At 38.1% G+C, this 24,177-nt stretch overlaps 1 protein-coding gene across 2 annotated transcripts in view; it reads right to left on the bottom strand.

Moving 5' to 3' along the window:
* Positions 1 to 24,177, bottom strand: part of snap25b (synaptosome associated protein 25b) — a 107,153-nt gene that overhangs the window by 15,678 nt on the left and 67,298 nt on the right. For both annotated transcript variants that reach the window (XM_036955261.2, XM_090211611.1), the window contains 2 exons: positions 22,255 to 22,303; positions 2,207 to 2,324 (listed from right to left, as the gene is read on the bottom strand). In XM_036955261.2, the coding sequence (XP_036811156.1) occupies positions 2,207 to 2,324; positions 22,255 to 22,303 (167 nt within the window). The remainder of the gene's footprint in view (positions 1 to 2,206; positions 2,325 to 22,254; positions 22,304 to 24,177) is intronic.

Raw genomic sequence — 24,177 nt, 5'->3', positions numbered from 1 at the left:
CTAATGTTGATAAATACAATCCACCTGTGTGTAATCAAGTCTCCGTATAAATGCACCTGCACTGTGATAGTCTCAGAGGTCCGTCAAAAGCGCAGAGAGCATCATGAAGAACAAGGAACACACCAGGCAGGTCCGAGATACTGTTGTGAAGAAGTTTAAAGCCGGATTTGGATGCAAAAAGATTCCCCAAGCTTTAAACATCCCAAGGAGCACTGTGCAATCGATAATATTGAAATGGAAGGAGTATCAGACAACTGCAAATCTACCAAGACCTGGCCGTCCCTCTAAACTTTCAGCTCATACAAGGAGAAGACTGATCAGAGATGCAGCCAAGAGGCCCATGATCACTCTGGATGAACTGCAGTGATCTACAGCTGAGGTGGGAGACTCTGTCCATAGGACAACAATTAGTCGTATATTGCACAAATCTGGCCTTTATGGAAGAGTGGCAAGAAGAAAGCCATTTCTTAAAGATATCCATAAAAAGTGTTGTTTAAAGTTTGCCACAAGCCACCTGGGAGACACACCAAACATGTGGAAGAAGGTGCTCTGGTCAGATGAAACCAAAATGGAACTTTTTGGCAACAATGCAAAACGTTATGTTTGGCGTAAAAGCAACACAGCTGAACACACCATCCCCACTGTCAAACATGGTGGTGGCAGCATCATGGTTTGGGCCTGCTTTTCTTCAGCAGGGACAGGGAAGATGGTTAAAATTGATGGGAAGATGGATGGAGCCAAATACAGGACCATTCTGGAAGAAAACCTGATGGAGTCTGCAAACGACCTGAGACTGGGACGGAGATTTGTCTTCCAACAAGACAATGATCCAAAACAGAAAGCAAAATCTACAATGGAATGGTTCAAAAATAAACATATCCAGGTGTAGAATGGCCAAGTCAAAGTCCAGACCTGAATCCAATCGAGAATCTGTGGAAAGAACTGAAAACTGCTGTTCACAAATGCTCTCCATCCAACCTCACTGAGCTCGAGCTGTTTTGCAAGGAGGAATGGGAAAAAAATTCAGACTCTCGATGTGCAAAACTGAAAGAGACATACCCCAAGCGACTTACAGCTGTAATCGCAGCAAAAGGTGGCGCTACAAAGTATTAACTTAAGGGGGCTGAATAATTTTGCACGCCCAATTTTTCAGTTTTTGATTTGTTAAAAAAGTTTTAAATATCCAATAAATGTTGTTCCACTTCATGATTGTGCCCCACTTGTTGTTGATTCTTCACAAAAAAATACAGTTTTATATCTTTATGTTTGAAGCCTGAAATGTGGCAAAAGGTCGCAAAGTTCAAGGGGGCCGAATACTTTCGCAAGGCACTGTATAACCTATATAAACCCTATATAAACCCTATATAAAATCTATATAAACCCTATATAAAACCAATATAAACCCTATATACCCTTATATATAACCTATATAAACCCTATATAAACCCTATATAAAATCTATATAAAACCTATATAAACCCTATATACCCTTATATATAACCTATATAAACCCTATATAAACCCTATATAAAATCTATATAAACCCTATATATAACCTATATAAACCTCTATATAAAACGGGTTTATATAGGGAATATTAACACATTTGTTTTCATCACAAGAGAATTGTGTGCAATTGTGTTAACTTTTTCCTGTAATCAGTAAACTACTGAATACACTGTGACCTGGATACCTGCTGAAAGAAAAACTCAGGTAGGTAGGTAGGTAGGTAGGTAGGTAGGTGTGTGTGTGTGTGTGTGTGTGTGTGTGTGTGTGTGTGTGTGTGTGTGTGTGTGTGTGTGTGTGTGTGTGCGTGCGTGCGTGTCTGCCATGCATAGGCAGTATGTTTGTGCATATGTACAAACAACAGCAGTAATCAGGTCACGTTACATCATACTGTAGGCCTACTGCCTCATGTTGTAGCATTATGTAACATGCTGATACAAGTATGCCAAGTATGACTGTGATCATTTGAAGGAGAAGGTACAGTGGATTAGCCCAACATGCATCTCTCTCTCTACGTGCAGGAGGAAGCAGCATAGAAGGCCCTGGGTAAGGTCTGAAGTTGACATGCCATAGTGTTGTACTGGTCACCATGCACTCTACTTTAGGCATTAAAGCAGACAAGTCGACAGGCAGGCAGACAAACAGACAGGTAGACAGGCGGGCAGGCAGGCAGGCAGTAAGGTAGGCAGGCTGCACCTACTTGTTACAGGGACACGAACAAAGACCACAGAGAGACCCTAGATTGTTCAAATTCTTTTCTGCATCCTTCATGTCCTTATTGATCTGGTCCATCCCCTCCTCGATCCGCTCCAGTTGCTCTGATTGTCAACACAAGTCATTTATCCCCACAGAGAACGAGGGCATGTGACAACGAACGGGGGGAGAAGGAGAGAGAACGGGGGAGAAGGAGAGAGAACGGGGGAGAAGGAGAGAGAACGGGGGAGAATTAGAGAGAACGGGGGGAGAAGGAGAGAGAACGGGGGAGAAGGAGAGAGAACGGGGGAGAAGGAGAGAGAACGGGGGAGAAGGAGAGAGAACGGGGGGAGAAGGACAGAGAACGGGGGAGAAGGACAGAGAACGGGGGAGAAGGAGAGAGAACGGGGGAGAAGGAGAGAGAACGGGGGGAGAAGGAGAGAGAACGGGGGAGAAGGAGAGAGAACGGGGGAGAAGGAGAGAGAACGGGGGAGAAGGAGAGAGAACGGGGGAGAAGGAGAGATAACGGGGGGAGAAGGAGAGGGAACGGGGGAGAAGGAGAGAGAACGGGGGAGAAGGAGAGAGAACGGGGGGAGAAGGAGAGAGAACGGGGGAGAAGGAGAGAGAACGGGGGATAAGGAGAGAGAATGGGGGGAGAAGGAGAGAGAAAGGGGGGAGAAGGAGAGAGAACGGGGGGAGAAGGAGAGAGAACGGGGGAGAAGGAGAGAGAACGGGGGAGAAGGAGAGAGAACGGGGGAGAAGGAGAGAGAACGGGGGAGAAGGAGAGAGAACAGGGGAGAAGGAGAGAGAACGGGGGAGAAGGAGAGAGAACGGGGGATAAGGAGAGAGAATGGGGGGAGAAGGAGAGAGAAAGGGGGGAGAAGGAGAGAGAACGGGGGGAGAAGGAGAGAGAACGGGGAGAAGGAGAGAGAACGGGGGAGAAGGAGAGAGAACGGGGGAGAAGGAGAGAGAACGGGGGAGAAGGAGAGAGAACGGGGGATAAGGAGAGAGAATGGGGGGAGAAGGAGAGAGAAAGGGGGGAGAAGGAGAGAGAACGGGGGGAGAAGGAGAGAGAACGGGGGAGAAGGAGAGAGAACGGGGGAGAAGGAGAGAGAGGGAGAACAAAGAAAAGGAGACAAAAAGAGACCGTGACTAAAGAGACAGAGACATTGGACAGCACTACCAACCCAACACAGGCTAGATTCCAGGGCCTGTCGCCACCGGTACCTACTTGGCAACACATGGACATAATTGGCCAAAGCTTTGCCTAGTCAGGTAGCCTAGTGGTTAGAGCGTTGGGCCAGTAACCGAAGGGTTGCTGGATCGAATCCCTGAGTTGACAAGGTAAGAATCTGTCTTTCTGCCACTGAACAAAGCAGTTAACTCACTGTTCCTAGGCTGTCATTGTAAATAAGAATTTGTTCTCAACTGACTTGCCTAGTTAAATAAAGGTTCAATTTAAAAATCTATATATATATTTCTCGGCTTCCTTCAAGTCTTGATGAACCTTGTTCATGCCATCTTCAAACCAATCCAGTTGTTCTGGTAACAACAAAGGAAATGAGAGCAGTGAAATGAATCGAATTGGCTCTTGTGATGATTGAGGTCTAAGTTACAGCCTATCAAACAACACCCATAATGCAATGCCTTATGGAGCCACACTGACACACTCACAGCCAGTGCAGTGAGAGAGAAAGATTGTCACAGATATACAATGAAGAACACATAAAGGCTGGATTCCAATACAAAATAACCTCCCTCATTGGGCACCTCTTCTGCTAGGGCCTAGGGAAAGGAGCACACCTATGATCACACAATGTTCTTATTTTAACCCACTTTTGTATTGGAAACCAGCCAGTGATGATAGAGAGAGAGAGAGAGAGAGGTGATAGACAGAGAGAAACAGGATGAGAGTGAAGGAGGACTGTAGATGAAGTAAACAAGTGTTGTGAAGCAGTGGATAAGGTGAAAAGCATTATGGGACATGTAGTAACATGCAAGCAGAATGTTTGAATGTAAGTTGGGTACAAACAGTGATGACAGTCCATTCATCCCAAGAGGTTGCCCTAAACCACTGAAACAGGGTCAGATATTGGTTCATTCCCTCAACCACTGATACAGGGTCAGATATTGATTAATTCCCTCAACCACTGATACAGGGTCAGATATTGGGTTCATTCCCTCAACCACTGAAACATGGTCAGATATTGATTCATTCCCTAAATGAGTTGGGTTAGTATTGCGAATACTCTGATCCTAGACCTGTAGTTACGGTCATTATCTACCTGGAGTGGGTCCAGGGAGAAGGTGAGTGGTCTTTATGTATAGGTAAGGGTAAGGTAATTCATGGCTGTGGTGGCTTGCTTGTTCACGTGTGAACATTTGTAAAATCCCTGGTTTGTGGCGAACAAAAATTCACAATGTTTGTAGACAGATACACTCGTCTCTGGTCACGGATAGCCACTGTACAGTGTTGTTATCCTCACTGACCTCTCTGTTGCCCCTGACAACACTACCCCCACAGACAATTAGCCTCCCCAGGTAATCCCAGGGATCACGAGGGATTGGATAAGAGGTGGAATGAGACAGAGAGAGAGAGCATGAGAGAAATCTTATCATCATAGCTCAGTTGGGTGACTCTCTCTGCTTACAGCATGCCTTTTACACACTGAATATGGTGTAATTGCAGACCACAATTCAGGGCGTTTCTTTATGTGGGTGTTGTTCCCTGATATCAGGAAACACCCATTGATACATGCCATTGGTCAGTTCCAGTGTTATGAGCCTGAGGGTTGCTCGACACAGAGGATTTGTTCACATAGCAGGTTAGGATAACTAACGTGTCAGGTTAGGATAATGAACGTGGTAGGTTAGGAGACTGAGGTTAAGGTTAGGAAAAGGGTTAGGGTTAGGCTTAGCTACAATGCTACAGTTGTCAGCAACTGTTGTCCCCGACGTGAAAGAAACTGCCATGGACCAATGGAGAGCACCAATGGGTGTAACGTGATATCAGAAAGCACCTCTAATTGCGGTCTGCAATTACACACTTCTCTACACAATCAGAGCGTGGAAGACTGCCCTTGACTGACCAATGGGAACACTTGGGTTAACAGTAGTGTAGCCAATCAGAATACTTCTGAAGTCACTCCACGACTGCTGTTTCCAAGGAGATCTCATGCATTACCACAAGACACATACATGACTGATCACCCCCCAGTGTGTGTGTGTGTGTGTGTGTGTGTGTGTGTGTGTGTGTGTGTGTGTGTGTGTGTGTGTGTTAGTGAGTATGTGCCTGTTGTGGTGGGGGAGGGTTTTGGTGGACTGATGTTCAAATAGACAGAATTTGTAGAGCGTTTTTTTAGATGGTCAATAATCTCAGTATTATTTGATTGGCTGAACCTAGAAGCCGAGAAAGACAACATCCCCATGTCTCGCCAGCGTTCTGACCACAGCGAAGCTCCTTGTCATGTTGGCGAGATTGGAGACCACACCATGGTGTTAGCCACATTCACTGTAATCTCAGCCGATCCGTGACCACACCATGGTGTTAGCCACATTCACTGTAATCTCAGCCAACCCATGGCCACACCATGGTGTTGGCCACATTCACTGTAATCTCAGCCGATCCGTGACCACACCATGGTGTTAGCCACATTCACTGTAATCTCAGCCGATCCGTGACCACACCATGGTGTTAGCCACATTCACTGTAATCTCAGCCAATCCGTGACCACACCATGGTGTTAGCCACATTCACTGTAATCTCAGCCGATCCGTGACCACACCATGGTGTTAGCCACATTCACTGTAATCTCAGCCAATCCGTGACCACACCATGGTGTTAGCCACATTCACTGTAATCTCAGCCGATCCGTGACCACACCATGGTGTTAGCCACATTCACTGTAATCTCAGCCGACCCGTGACCACACCATGGTGTTAGCCACATTCACTGTAATCTCAGCCGACCCGTGACCACACCATGGTGTTAGCCACATTCACTGTAATCTCAGCCGACCCGTGACCACACCATGGTGTTAGCCACATTCACTGTAATCTCAGCCGATCCGTGCAAATGGAGGTTGCTCTGGTCCTTCCTTCCAGGCCTGGTGGATGGGGCTGCATTGTGGTGGAGGGAGGGGCAGGGGCCATTTGAATCTGGGAATTGATTGCTCTGTGGCGGTGGTGGCGGTTGCAGCGAGCAGGAAGTCAGCACCATTACTCAGGAAGAAAAGCACTGAATGTTGCAGATAGAAATACCACCGACAGAGTGGATATGATCGTTTGATCTATTTATATTTTTCTGTTGAAACAATCCAGTAAGTCCAATTGAACACAGGAGGGGATGTGAATGCTTTATATTTGCCTATTGCTACACCTCACTGACATCATTCTATACCTCACTGACATTATTCTATACCTCACTGACATTATTCTACACCTCACTGACATTATTCTATACCTCACTGACATTATTCTATACCTCACTGACATTATTCTACACCTCACTGACATCATTCTATACCTCACTGACATCATTCTACACCTCACTGACATTATTCTATACCTCACTGACATTATTCTATACCTCACTGACATTATTCTATAGCTCACTGACATTATTCTATAGCTCACTGAAATCATTCTATACCTCACTGACATTATTCTAAACCTCACTGACATTATTCTACACCTCACTGACATTATTCTACACCTCACTGACATTATTCTATACTTCACTGACATTATTCTATACCTCATTGACATTATTCTATACCTCAATGACATTATTCTATAGCTCACTGACATTATTCTATACCTTACTGACATTATTATATACCTCACTGACATTATTCTATACCTCACTGACATTATTCTATACCTCACTGACATTATTATATACCTCACTGACATTATTCTATACCTCACTGACATTATTCTATACCTCACTGACATTATTCTATACCCCACTGACATCATTCTACACCTCACTGACATTATTCTATACCTCACTGACATTATTCTATACCTCACTGACATTATTCTACACCTCACTGACATTATTCTATACCTCACTGACATTATTCTATACCTCACTGACATTATTCTACACCTCACTGACATTATTCTATACCTCACTGACATTATTCTATACCTCACTGACATTATTCTACACCTCACTGACATCATTCTATACCTCACTGACATCATTCTACACCTCACTGACATTATTCTATACCTCACTGACATTATTCTATACCTCACTGACATTATTCTATAGCTCACTGACATTATTCTATAGCTCACTGAAATCATTCTATACCTCACTGACATTATTCTAAACCTCACTGACATCATTCTACACCTCACTGACATTATTCTATACCTCACTGACATTATTCTATACCTCACTGACATTATTCTACACCTCACTGACATTATTCTATACCTCACTGACATTATTCTATACCTCACTGACATTATTCTATACCTCACTGACATTATTCTACACCTCACTGACATTATTCTATACCTCACTGACATTATTCTATACCTCACTGACATTATTCTATAGCTCACTGACATTATTCTATACCTCACTGACATTATTCTACACATCACTGACATTATTCTACACCTCACTGACATTATTCTACACCTCACTGACATTATTCTATAGCTCACTGACATTATTCTATACCTCACTGACATTATTCTACACCTCACTGACATTATTCTATACCTCACTGATATTATTCTGTAGCTCACTGACATTATTCTATACCTTACTGACATTATTCTATACTTCACTGACATTATTCTATACCTCACTGACATTATTCTATACCTCACTGACATTATTCTATAGCTCACTGACATTATTCTATAACTCACTGACATTATTCTATACTTCCCTGACATTATTCTATACCTCATTAGACATTATTATATACCTTACTGACATTATTCTATACTTCACTGACATTATTCTACACCTCATTGACATCATTCTATACCTCAATGACATTATTCTATAGCTCACTGACATTATTCTACACCTCACTGACATTATTCTATACCTCACTGACATTATTCTATACCTCATTGACATTATTCTATACCTCAATGACATTATTCTATAGCTCACTGACATTATTCTATACCTTACTGACATTATTCTATACCTCACTGACATTATTCTATACCTCACTGACATTATTCTATACCTCACTGACATTATTATATACCTCACTGACATTATTCTATACCTCACTGACATTATTCTATACCTCACTGACATTATTCTATACCTCACTGACATCATTCTACACCTCACTGACATTATTCTATACCTCACTGACATTATTCTATACCTCACTGACATTATTCTACACATCACTGACATTATTCTATACCTCACTGACATTATTCTACACCTCACTGACATTATTCTACACCTCACTGACATTATTCTATAGCTCACTGACATTATTCTATACCTCACTGACATTATTCTATACCTCACTGACATTATTCTATACCTCACTGACATTATTCTACACCTCACTGACATTATTCTATACCTCACTGACATTATTCTATACCTCACTGACATTATTCTACACCTCACTGACATCATTCTATACCTCACTGACATCATTCTACACCTCACTGACATTATTCTATACCTCACTGACATTATTCTATACCTCACTGACATTATTCTATAGCTCACTGACATTATTCTATAGCTCACTGAAATCATTCTATACCTCACTGACATTATTCTAAACCTCACTGACATTATTCTACACCTCACTGACATTATTCTACACCTCACTGACATTATTCTATACTTCACTGACATTATTCTATACCTCATTGACATTATTCTATACCTCAATGACATTATTCTATAGCTCACTGACATTATTCTATACCTTACTGACATTATTATATACCTCACTGACATTATTCTATACCTCACTGACATTATTCTATACCTCACTGACATTATTATATACCTCACTGACATTATTCTATACCTCACTGACATTATTCTATACCTCACTGACATTATTCTATACCTCACTGACATCATTCTACACCTCACTGACATTATTCTATACCTCACTGACATTATTCTATACCTCACTGACATTATTCTACACCTCACTGACATTATTCTATACCTCACTGACATTATTCTATACCTCACTGACATTATTCTATACCTCACTGACATTATTCTACACCTCACTGACATTATTCTATACCTCACTGACATTATTCTATACCTCACTGACATTATTCTATACCTCACTGACATTATTCTATACCTCACTGACATTATTCTATAGCTCACTGACATTATTCTATACCTCACTGACATTATTCTACACATCACTGACATTATTCTACACCTCACTGACATTATTCTACACCTCACTGACATTATTCTATAGCTCACTGACATTATTCTATACCTCACTGACATTATTCTACACCTCACTGACATTATTCTATACCTCACTGATATTATTCTGTAGCTCACTGACATTATTCTATACCTTACTGACATTATTCTATACTTCACTGACATTATTCTATACCTCACTGACATTATTCTATACCTCACTGACATTATTCTATAGCTCACTGACATTATTCTATAACTCACTGACATTATTCTATACTTCCCTGACATTATTCTATACCTCATTAGACATTATTATATACCTTACTGACATTATTCTATACTTCACTGACATTATTCTACACCTCATTGACATCATTCTATACCTCAATGACATTATTCTATAGCTCACTGACATTATTCTACACCTCACTGACATTATTCTATACTTCACTGACATTATTCTATACCTCATTGACATTATTCTATACCTCAATGACATTATTCTATAGCTCACTGACATTATTCTGTACCTTACTGACATTATTCTATACCTCACTGACATTATTCTATACCTCACTGACATTATTCTATACCTCACTGACATTATTATATACCTCACTGACAATATTCTATACCTCACTGACATTATTCTATACCTCACTGACATTATTCTATACCTCACTGACATCATTCTACACCTCACTGACATTATTCTATACCTCACTGACATTATTCTATACCTCACTGACATTATTCTACACATCACTGACATTATTCTATACCTCACTGACATTATTCTATACCTCACTGACATTATTCTATACCTCACTGACATTATTCTACACCTCACTGACATTATTCTATACCTCACTGACATTATTCTATACCTCACTGACATTATTCTATAGCTCACTGACATTATTCTATACCTCACTGACATTATTCTACACATCACTGACATTATTCTACACCTCACTGACATTATTCTACACCTCACTGACATTATTCTATAGCTCACTGACATTAGTCTATACCTCACTGACATTATTCTACACCTCACTGACATTATTCTATACCTCACTGATATTATTCTGTAGCTCACTGACATTATTCTATACCTTACTGACATTATTCTATACTTCACTGACATTATTCTATACCTCACTGACATTATTCTATACCTCACTGACATTATTCTATAGCTCACTGACATTATTCTATAACTCACTGACATTATTATATACTTCCCTGACATTATTCTATACCTCATTGACATTATTATATACCTTACTGACATTATTCTATACTTCACTGACATTATTCTACACCTCATTGACATCATTCTATACCTCAATGACATTATTCTATAGCTCACTGACATTATTCTATACCTCACTGACATTATTCTATACCTCACTGACATTATTCTATACCTCACTGACATTATTCTATACCTCACTGACATTATTCTACACCTCACTGACATTATTCTATACCTCACTGACATTATTCTACACCTCACTGACATTATTCTATACCTCACTGACATTATTCTACACCTCACTGACATTATTCTATACCTCACTGACATTATTCTATACCTCACTGACATTATTCTACACCTCACTGACATCATTCTATACCTCACTGACATCATTCTACACCTCACTGACATTATTCTATACCTCACTGACATTATTCTATACCTCACTGACATTATTCTATAGCTCACTGACATTATTCTATAGCTCACTGAAATCATTCTATACCTCACTGACATTATTCTAAACCTCACTGACATTATTCTACACCTCACTGACATTATTCTACACCTCACTGACATTATTCTATACTTCACTGACATTATTCTATACCTCATTGACATTATTCTATACCTCAATGACATTATTCTATAGCTCACTGACATTATTCTATACCTTACTGACATTATTATATACCTCACTGACATTATTCTATACCTCACTGACATTATTCTATACCTCACTGACATTATTATATACCTCACTGACATTATTCTATACCTCACTGACATTATTCTATACCTCACTGACATTATTCTATACCTCACTGACATCATTCTACACCTCACTGACATTATTCTATACCTCACTGACATTATTCTATACCTCACTGACATTATTCTACACCTCACTGACATTATTCTATACCTCACTGACATTATTCTATACCTCACTGACATTATTCTATACCTCACTGACATTATTCTACACCTCACTGACATTATTCTATACCTCACTGACATTATTCTATACCTCACTGACATTATTCTATACCTCACTGACATTATTCTATACCTCACTGACATTATTCTATAGCTCACTGACATTATTCTATACCTCACTGACATTATTCTACACATCACTGACATTATTCTACACCTCACTGACATTATTCTACACCTCACTGACATTATTCTATAGCTCACTGACATTATTCTATACCTCACTGACATTATTCTACACCTCACTGACATTATTCTATACCTCACTGATATTATTCTGTAGCTCACTGACATTATTCTATACCTTACTGACATTATTCTATACTTCACTGACATTATTCTATACCTCACTGACATTATTCTATACCTCACTGACATTATTCTATAGCTCACTGACATTATTCTATAACTCACTGACATTATTCTATACTTCCCTGACATTATTCTATACCTCATTAGACATTATTATATACCTTACTGACATTATTCTATACTTCACTGACATTATTCTACACCTCATTGACATCATTCTATACCTCAATGACATTATTCTATAGCTCACTGACATTATTCTACACCTCACTGACATTATTCTATACTTCACTGACATTATTCTATACCTCATTGACATTATTCTATACCTCAATGACATTATTCTATAGCTCACTGACATTATTCTGTACCTTACTGACATTATTCTATACCTCACTGACATTATTCTATACCTCACTGACATTATTCTATACCTCACTGACATTATTATATACCTCACTGACAATATTCTATACCTCACTGACATTATTCTATACCTCACTGACATTATTCTATACCTCACTGACATCATTCTACACCTCACTGACATTATTCTATACCTCACTGACATTATTCTATACCTCACTGACATTATTCTACACCTCACTGACATCATTCTATACCTCACTGACATCATTCTACACCTCACTGACATTATTCTATACCTCACTGACATTATTCTATACCTCACTGACATTATTCTATAGCTCACTGACATTATTCTATAGCTCACTGAAATCATTCTATACCTCACTGACATTATTCTAAACCTCACTGACATTATTCTACACCTCACTGACATTATTCTACACCTCACTGACATTATTCTATACTTCACTGACATTATTCTATACCTCATTGACATTATTCTATACCTCAATGACATTATTCTATAGCTCACTGACATTATTCTATACCTTACTGACATTATTATATACCTCACTGACATTATTCTATACCTCACTGACATTATTCTATACCTCACTGACATTATTATATACCTCACTGACATTATTCTATACCTCACTGACATTATTCTATACCTCACTGACATTATTCTATACCTCACTGACATCATTCTACACCTCACTGACATTATTCTATACCTCACTGACATTATTCTATACCTCACTGACATTATTCTACACCTCACTGACATTATTCTATACCTCACTGACATTATTCTATACCTCACTGACATTATTCTATACCTCACTGACATTATTCTACACCTCACTGACATTATTCTATACCTCACTGACATTATTCTATACCTCACTGACATTATTCTATACCTCACTGACATTATTCTATACCTCACTGACATTATTCTATAGCTCACTGACATTATTCTATACCTCACTGACATTATTCTACACATCACTGACATTATTCTACACCTCACTGACATTATTCTACACCTCACTGACATTATTCTATAGCTCACTGACATTATTCTATACCTCACTGACATTATTCTACACCTCACTGACATTATTCTATACCTCACTGATATTATTCTGTAGCTCACTGACATTATTCTATACCTTACTGACATTATTCTATACTTCACTGACATTATTCTATACCTCACTGACATTATTCTATACCTCACTGACATTATTCTATAGCTCACTGACATTATTCTATAACTCACTGACATTATTCTATACTTCCCTGACATTATTCTATACCTCATTAGACATTATTATATACCTTACTGACATTATTCTATACTTCACTGACATTATTCTACACCTCATTGACATCATTCTATACCTCAATGACATTATTCTATAGCTCACTGACATTATTCTACACCTCACTGACATTATTCTATACTTCACTGACATTATTCTATACCTCATTGACATTATTCTATACCTCAATGACATTATTCTATAGCTCACTGACATTATTCTGTACCTTACTGACATTATTCTATACCTCACTGACATTATTCTATACCTCACTGACATTATTCTATACCTCACTGACATTATTATATACCTCACTGACAATATTCTATACCTCACTGACATTATTCTATACCTCACTGACATTATTCTATACCTCACTGACATCATTCTACACCTCACTGACATTATTCTATACCTCACTGACATTATTCTATACCTCACTGACATTATTCTACACATCACTGACATTATTCTATACCTCACTGACATTATTCTATACCTCACTGACATTATTCTATACCTCACTGACATTATTCTACACCTCACTGACATTATTCTATACCTCACTGACATTATTCTATACCTCACTGACATTATTCTATAGCTCACTGACATTATTCTATACCTCACTGACATTATTCTACACATCACTGACATTATTCTACACCTCACTGACATTATTCTACACCTCACTGACATTATTCTATAGCTCACTGACATTAGTCTATACCTCACTGACATTATTCTACACCTCACTGACATTATTCTATACCTCACTGATATTATTCTGTAGCTCACTGACATTATTCTATACCTTACTGACATTATTCTATACTTCACTGACATTATTCTATACCTCACTGACATTATTCTATACCTCACTGACATTATTCTATAGCTCACTGACATTATTCTATAACTCACTGACATTATTATATACTTCCCTGACATTATTCTATACCTCATTGACATTATTATATACCTTACTGACATTATTCTATACTTCACTGACATTATTCTACACCTCATTGACATCATTCTATACCTCAATGACATTATTCTATAGCTCACTGACATTATTCTATACCTCACTGACATTATTCTATACCTCACTGACATTATTCTATACCTCACTGACATTATTCTATACCTCACTGACATTATTCTACACCTCACTGACATTATTCTATACCTCACTGACATTATTCTACACCTCACTGACATTATTCTATACCTCACTGACATTATATACCTCAATGACATTATTCTATAGCTCACTGACATTATTCTATACCTTACTGACATTATTCTATACCTCACTGACATTATTCTATACCTCACTGACATTATTCTATACCTCACTGACATTATTATATACCTCACTGACATTATTCTATACCTCACTGACATTATTCTATACCTCACTGACATTATTCTATACCTCACTGACATCATTCTATACCTCACTGACATTATTCTATACCTCACTGACATTATTCTACACCTCACTGACATTATTCTATACCTCACTGACATTATTCTACACCTCACTGACATTATTCTACACCTCACTGACATTATTCTACACCTCACTGACATTATTCTATAGCTTACTGACATTATCCTATACCTCACTGACATTATTCTACACCTCACTGACATTATTCTATACCTCACTGATATTATTCTGTAGCTCACTGACATTATTCTATACCTTACTGACATTATTCTATACTTCACTGACATTATTCTATACCTCACTGACATTATTCTATACCTCACTGACATTATTCTATAGCTCACTGACATTATTCTATAACTCACTGACATTATTCTATACTTCCCTGACATTATTCTATACCTCATTGACATTATTATATACCTCAATGACATTATTCTACACCTCACTGACATTATTCTATACCTTACTGACATTATTCTATACCTTACTGACATTATTCTATACTTCACTGACATTATTCTACACCTCATTGACATCATTCTATACCTCAATGACATTATTCTATAGCTCACTGACATTATTCTATACCTTACTGACATTATTCTATACCTCACTGACATTATTCTATACCTCACTGACATTATTCTATACCTCACTGACATTATTCTATACCTCACTGACATTATTCTATACCTCACTGACATTATTCTACACCTCACGGACATTATTCTATACCTCACTGACATTATATACCTCACTGACATTATTCTATACCTCACTGACATTATTCTATACCTCAATGACATTATTCTACACCTCATTGACATTATTCTACACCTCACTGACATTATTCTATACCTCACTGACATTATTCTATACCTCACTGACATTATTCTATAGCTCACTGACATTATTCTATAGCTCACTGACATTATTCTATACCTCACTGACATTATTCTATACCTCACTGACATTATTCTATAGCTCACTGACATTATTCTATACCTCACTGACATTATTCTACACATCACTGACATTATTCTACACCTCACTGACATTATTCTACACCTCACTGACATTATTCTATAGCTCACTGACATTATTCTATACCTCACTGACATTATTCTACACCTCACTGACATTATTCTATACCTCACTGATATTATTCTGTAGCTCACTGACATTATTCTATACCTTACTTACATTATTCTATACTTCACTGACATTATTCTATACCTCACTGACATTATTCTATACCTCACTGACATTATTCTATAGCTCACTGACATTATTCTATAACTCACTGACATTATTCTATACTTCCCTGACATTATTCTATACCTCATTAGACATTATTATATACCTTACTGACATTATTCTATACTTCACTGACATTATTCTACACCTCATTGACATCATTCTATACCTCAATGACATTATTCTATAGCTCACTGACATTATTCTACACCTCACTGACATTATTCTATACTTCACTGACAATATTCTATACCTCATTGACATTATTCTATACCTCAATGACATTATTCTATAGCTCACTGACATTATTCTATACCTTACTGACATTATTCTATACCTCACTGACATTATTCTATACCTCACTGACATTATTCTATACCTCACTGACATTATTATATACCTCACTGACATTATTCTATACCTCACTGACATTATTCTATACCTCACTGACATTATTCTATACCTCACTGACATCATTCTACACCTCACTGACATTATTCTATACCTCACTGACATTATTCTATACCTCACTGACATTATTCTACACCTCACTGACATTATTCTATACCTCACTGACATTATTCTATACCTCACTGACATTATTCTATACCTCACTGACATTATTCTATACCTCACTGACATTATTCTATACCTCACTGACATTATTCTATAGCTCACTGACATTATTCTATACCTCACTGACATTATGCTACACATCACTGACATTATTCTACACCTCACTGACATTATTCTACACCTCACTGACATTATTCTATAGCTCACTGACATTAGTCTATACCTCACTGACATTATTCTACACCTCACTGACATTATTCTATACCTCACTGATATTATTCTGTAGCTCACTGACATTATTCTATACCTTACTGACATTATTCTATACTTCACTGACATTATTCTATACCTCACTGACATTATTCTATACCTCACTGACATTATTCTATAGCTCACTGACATTATTCTATAACTCACTGACATTATTATATACTTCCCTGACATTATGCTATACCTCATTGACATTATTATATACCTTACTGACATTATTCTATACTTCACTGACATTATTCTATACCTCACTGACATTATATACCTCAATGACATTATTCTATAGCTCACTGACATTATTCTATACCTTACTGACATTATTCTATACCTCACTGACATTATTCTATACCTCACTGACATTATTCTATAGCTCACTGACATTATTCTATACCTTACTGACATTATTCTATACCTCACTGACATTATTCTATACCTCACTGACATTATTCTATACCTCACTGACATCATTCTATACCTCACTGACATTATTCTATACCTCACTGACATTATTCTACACCTCACTGACATTATTCTATACCTCACTGACATTATTCTATACCTCACTGACATTATTCTATACCTCACTGACATTATTCTACACCTCACTGACATTATTCTATACCTCACTGACATTATTCTATACCTCACTGACATTATTCTATAGCTCACTGACATTATTCTATACCTCACTGACATTATTCTACACCTCACTGACATTATTCTACAACTCACTGACATTATTCTACACCTCACTGACATTATTCTATAGCTTACTGACATTATTCTATACCTCACTGACATTATTCTACACCTCACTGACATTATTCTATACCTCACTGATATTATTCTGTAGCTCACTGACATTATTCTATACCTTACTGACATTATTCTATACTTCACTGACATTATTCTATACCTCACTGACATTATTCTATACCTCACTGACATTATTCTATAGCTCACTGACATTATTCTATAACTCACTGACATTATTCTATACTTCCCTGACATTATTCTATACCTCATTGACATTATTATATACCTCAATGACATTATTCTACACCTCACTGACATTATTCTATACCTTACTGACATTATTCTATACCTTACTGACATTATTCTATACTTCACTGACATTATTCTACACCTCATTGACATCATTCTATACCTCAATGACATTATTCTATAGCTCACTGACATTATTCTATACCTTACTGACATTATTCTATACCTCACTGACATTATTCTATACCTCACTGACATTATTCTATACCTCACTGACATTATTCTATACCTCACTGACATTACTCTATACCTCACTGACATTATTCTACACCTCACTGACATTATTCTATACCTCACTGACATTATATACCTCACTGACATTATTCTATACCTCACTGACATTATTCTATACCTCAATGACATTATTCTACACCTCATTGACATTATTCTACACCTCACTGACATTATTCTATACCTCACTGACATTATTCTATACCTCACTGACATTATTCTATAGCTCACTGACATTATTCTATAGCTCACTGACATTATTCTATACCTCACTGACATTATTCTACACCTCACTGACATTATTCTATACCTCACTGACATTATTCTATACCTCACTGACATTATTCTATACCTCACTGACATTATTCTGTAGCTCACTGACATTATTCTATACCTTACTGACATTATTCTATACCTCACTGACATTATTATATAACTCACTGACATTATTCTATACCTCACTGACATTATTCTATACCTCACTGACATTATTCTACACCTCACTGACATTATTCTATACCTCACTGACATTATTCTACACCTCACTGACATTATTCTATACCTCACTGACATTATTCTATACCTCACTGACATTATTCTATACCTCACTGACATTATTCTACACCTCACTGATATTATTCTATACCTCACTGACATTATTCTACACCTCACTGACATTATTCTACACCTCACTGACATTATTCTACAGCTCACTGACATTATTTTATACATCACTGACATCCAGTGGTCTGATGCTTCTCAGGGACTGTCTTTCTCACTGCCAGGAAACCATGTGATGTCCATTCAACTGAGGAGGTATCATTTTTATTTATTTTAATTTTATTTCACCTTTATTTAACCAGGTAGGCAAGTTGAGAACAAGTTATCATTTACAATTGCGACCTGGCCAAGATAAAGCAAAGCAGTTCGACATACAACGACACAGAGTTAGACATGGTGTAAAACAAACATACAGTCAATAATACAGTATAAACAAGTCTATATACGATGTGAGCAAATGAGGTGAGATAAGGGAGGTAAAGGCAAAAAAAGGCCATGGTGGCAAAGTAAATACAATATAGCGAGTAAAACACTGGAATGGTAGATTTGCAATGGAAGAATGTGCAAAGTAGAAATAAAAATAATGGGGTGCGAAGGAGCAAAATAAATAAATAAATACAATAAATACAGTAGGGAAAGAGGTAGTTATTTGGGCTAAATTATAGGTGGGCTATGTACAGATGCAGTAATCTGTGAGCTGCTCTGACAGTTGGTGCTTAAAGCTAGTGAGGGAGATAAGTGTTTCCAGTTTCAGAGATTTTTGTAGTTCATTCCAGTCATTGGCAGCAGAGAACTGGAAGGAGAGGCGGCCAAAGAAATAATTGATTTTGGGCATGAGCAGAGAGATATACAGTGCATTGCGAAAGTATTCGGCCCCCTTGAACTTTGCAACCTTTTGCCACATTTCAGGCTTCAAACATAAAGATATAAAACTGTATTTTTTTGTGAAGAATCAACAACAAGTGGGACACAATCATGAAGTGGAATGACATTTATTGGATATTTCAAACTTTTTTAACAAATCAAAAACTGAAAAATTGGGCGTGCAAAATTATTCAGCCCCCTTAAGTTAATACTTTGTAGCGCCACCTTTTGCTGCGATTACAGCTGTAAGTCGCTTGGGGTATGTCTCTATCAGTTTTGCACATCAAGAGACTGACATTTTTTCCCATTCCTCCTTGCAAAACAGCTCGAGCTCAGTGAGGTTGGATGGAGAGCATTTGTGAACAGCAGTTTTCAGTTCTTTCCACAGATTCTCGATTGGATTCAGGTCTGGACTTTGACTTGGCCATTCTAACACCTGGATATGTTTATTTTTGAACCATTCCATTGTAGATTTTGCTTTATGTTTTGGATCATTGTCTTGTTGGAAGACAAATCTCCGTCCCAGTTTCAGGTCTTTTGCAGACTCCATCAGGTTTTCTTCCAGAATGGTCCTGTATTTGGCTCCATCCATCTTCCCATCAATTTTAACCATCTTCCCTGTCCCTGCTGAAGAAAAGCAGGCCCAAACCATGATGCTGCCACCACCATGTTTGACAGTGGGGATGGTGTGTTCAGCTGTGTTGCTTTTACGCCAAACATAACGTTTTGCATTGTTGCCAAAAAGTTCAATTTTGGTTTCATCTGACCAGAGCACCTTCCTCCACATGTTTGGTGTGTCTCCCAGGTGGCTTGTGGCAAACTTTAACCAACACTTTTTATGGATATCTTTAAGAAATGGCTTTCTTCTTGCCACTCTTTCATAAAGGCCAGATTTGTGCAATATACAACTGATTGTTGTCCTATGGACAGAGTCTCCCACCTCAGCTGTAGATCTCTGCAGTTCATCCAGAGTGATCATGGGCCTCTTGGCTGCATCTCTGATCAGTCTTCTCCTTGTATGAGCTGAAAGTTTAGAGGGATGGCCAGGTCTTGGTAGATTTGCAGTGGTCTGATACTCCTTCCATTTCAATATTATCGCTTGCACAGTGCTCCTTGGGATGTTTAAAGCTTGGGAAATCTTTTTGTATCCAAATCCGGCTTTAAACTTCTTCACAACAGTATCTCGGACCTGCCTGGTGTGTTCCTTGTTCTTCATGATGCTCTCTGCGCTTTTAACGGACCTCTGAGACTATCACAGTGCAGGTGCATTTATACGGAGACTTGATTACACACAGGTGGATTGTATTTATCATCATTAGTCATTTAGGTCAACATTGGATCATTCAGAGATCCTCACTGAACTTCTGGAGAGAGTTTGCTGCACTGAAAGTAAAGGGGCTGAATAATTTTGCACGCCCAATTGTTCAGTTTTTGATTTGTTAAAAAAGTTTGAAATATCCAATAAATGTCGTTCCACTTCATGATTGTGTCCCACTTGTTGTTGATTCTTCACATAAAAATACAGTTTTATATCTTTATGTTTGAAGCCTGAAACGTGGCAAAAGGTCGCAAAGTTCAAGGGGGCCGAATACTTTCGCAAGGCACTGTACCTGCTGGAGCGCGTGCTACAGGTGGGTGATGCTATGGTAACCAGCGAGCTGAGATAAGGGGGGACTTTACCTAGCAGGGTCTTGTAGATGACATGGAGCCAGTGGGTTTGGCGACGAGTATGAAGCGAGGGCCAGCCAACGAAAGTGTACAGGTCGCAATGGTGGGTAGTATATGGGGCTTTGGTGACAAAACGGATTGCACTGTGATAGATGAGAATTCGTTGTTTTTTAAATCTATTTTAGAATAAGGCTGTAACATAACAAAATGTGGAAAAAGTCTAGGGGTTCTGAATACTTTCCGAACTGTTTTTCCTAAAGTCCCGATTTAGAAGATTCCCGGAATAAGGAGAGAATATTAAGCAGGAATTCCGTAATCCTCCAACCAGGATTTCTGGGAAACCTGGGATATTTGGGAAAGTGAACAGAATTTTAAAGTGTAATATTGTGTCTCTATAGGGACTTACCTCCCTGCTCATCCAGCATAACCAAAGTCCTGATACCAGCATCTTTACTCTACACACCCCGGGTCAGAAAGACAGGGAAGAAGAGAGGGGAAGGAAGAGAGGAAGAGAAGAAGAGGTGAGATAAAACAGGAAGAAGAGAGGGGAAGGAAGAGAGGAAGAGAAGAGGAGGTGAGATAAAACAGTTCAGTGTGAACAGAAGAGAAATATAATATATATATTATCATCATTATTATTAAATGGAGGGACACTGAGTTAATGCGATCAGTTTCTCAACAGGTATTGATCCAGACATGAGATCATATATATGGGACATCAAATCAAATTTTACTGGTCACATACACATGGTTAGCAGGTGTTATTGCGAGTGTAGTGAAATGCTTGTGCTTCTAGTTCCGACAGTGTAGCAAAATTTAACATGTAATCTAACAATTCCACAACAACTACCTAATACACACAAATCTAAAGGAACGGATTAAAAATATATACATAGAAATATATGGACGAGCAATGACAGAGTGGACGTGGGTTGTAGATCGAGTCAGAGCCCTGTACCTAGAGAGTTGGGACAACGTTTAGAATGTTGAATATGGTTCTAATAGACCCAGTAAAAGGGGTCTGGGGTCAGACGCTCCATTGACCAGATTGGCACACATTCAACAAATATTTTATTTTTCTGTAATTATGTTTATTTAACCTTTATTTAACGGATCTGACAAAGTGGATATTTGTCAAATCCGCCATGATTTATGTATTGTACCAGACACAAAATGTGGATACTTAAGTCCGATTTGGATACAACATTAGGACGTTGTCCCTTTTCAGGTTTAGAAGAAGTGACAACTCCTGTCTCTATATTGTAAGCTGATTAGCATAGCTAGCATACAGAAATCGGCGGTGGTTGTTAATGTCCTTTTTAACTGGAATACAGTTGATTGGTAATGATGACCCGAACATGTGTTGGGGTTGACAACCATACAAGCATTATACTCCCATTATTACCTCAACATAGTGTCAAATACACATATAAACAATAGCCTAAATGTAGTCAGATTTTGCTGTACATGTATGAATTTTCTTTCTTGATCCCAGTACTGAATATAATGTGGTGAATATGGTCAAGAGTTTAGAACAATGACGGTCTGTTCCTTGGTACAAATTAATGAACTATATCTCCAGACTGACTAGAATGCTTATCTACACTGGCTGACCTTGGCTCTAGGCGAGGAGGGAAGGCTTGAGAACTATAGAGCCTTTCTACCAGTGTCAAGAAGAGACGGAACATTTAGAAAACACTGACGTCATTTTCAGTTTATAACCTGTGGTAAAATGTGTAAGTACTCAGTACTCTCGAGAATAAACTCTGCTGTTTGATTTTGAGACTGGGCTCTGTCTATTATTGTAGAATAAGGGTCTTACATGTCCTTATGAATGGACAGAGTGTTTAATTTAATTGGATATTAAAACATAGAGTAATTTAATTCCTTTAAAACCATGTCATGTTAATGGGGAGATAACATGGATGCCATATCATGTTGTAGTGTTATGTAAATGCATCATAAAGCAGAAACCTCTATGTCCCATCTCTCTAAATACATGGCTGGATAGAGTCAATGTGAAATACAGTTCATTCATGAGGTGTTCAGTGGTGATGCAGTGATGATACTGGTGCTGAAGTACAGAGGAACTCATAGAGCTATGATAGGAGATGTAACTTTGCCTCCTTAGGGCAAAACAAGGCTCTACTGACATAAAATAAAATGATCCTATTTGATTTCAGAAAAAACCCCGAAGAGTGTATTATCATATCTGCTTTTAGAGAAGGTATGATGCAGTGATCTATTAGATTGACTCAGAACACAACAGGTATAAGGATGACCAAGAAGCTTCTACTAAACTAATTAATATGCTGTGTTGAAGATCCAA

Source organism: Oncorhynchus mykiss, chromosome 19 (assembly GCF_057628025.1).
Source record: "Oncorhynchus mykiss isolate SJ-2025 chromosome 19, ASM5762802v1, whole genome shotgun sequence".
Lineage (NCBI taxonomy): Eukaryota > Metazoa > Chordata > Actinopteri > Salmoniformes > Salmonidae > Oncorhynchus > Oncorhynchus mykiss.
The sequence above is the reverse complement of the archived record's forward strand: the minus strand, read 5'-3'. Positions and strand labels throughout refer to the sequence as shown.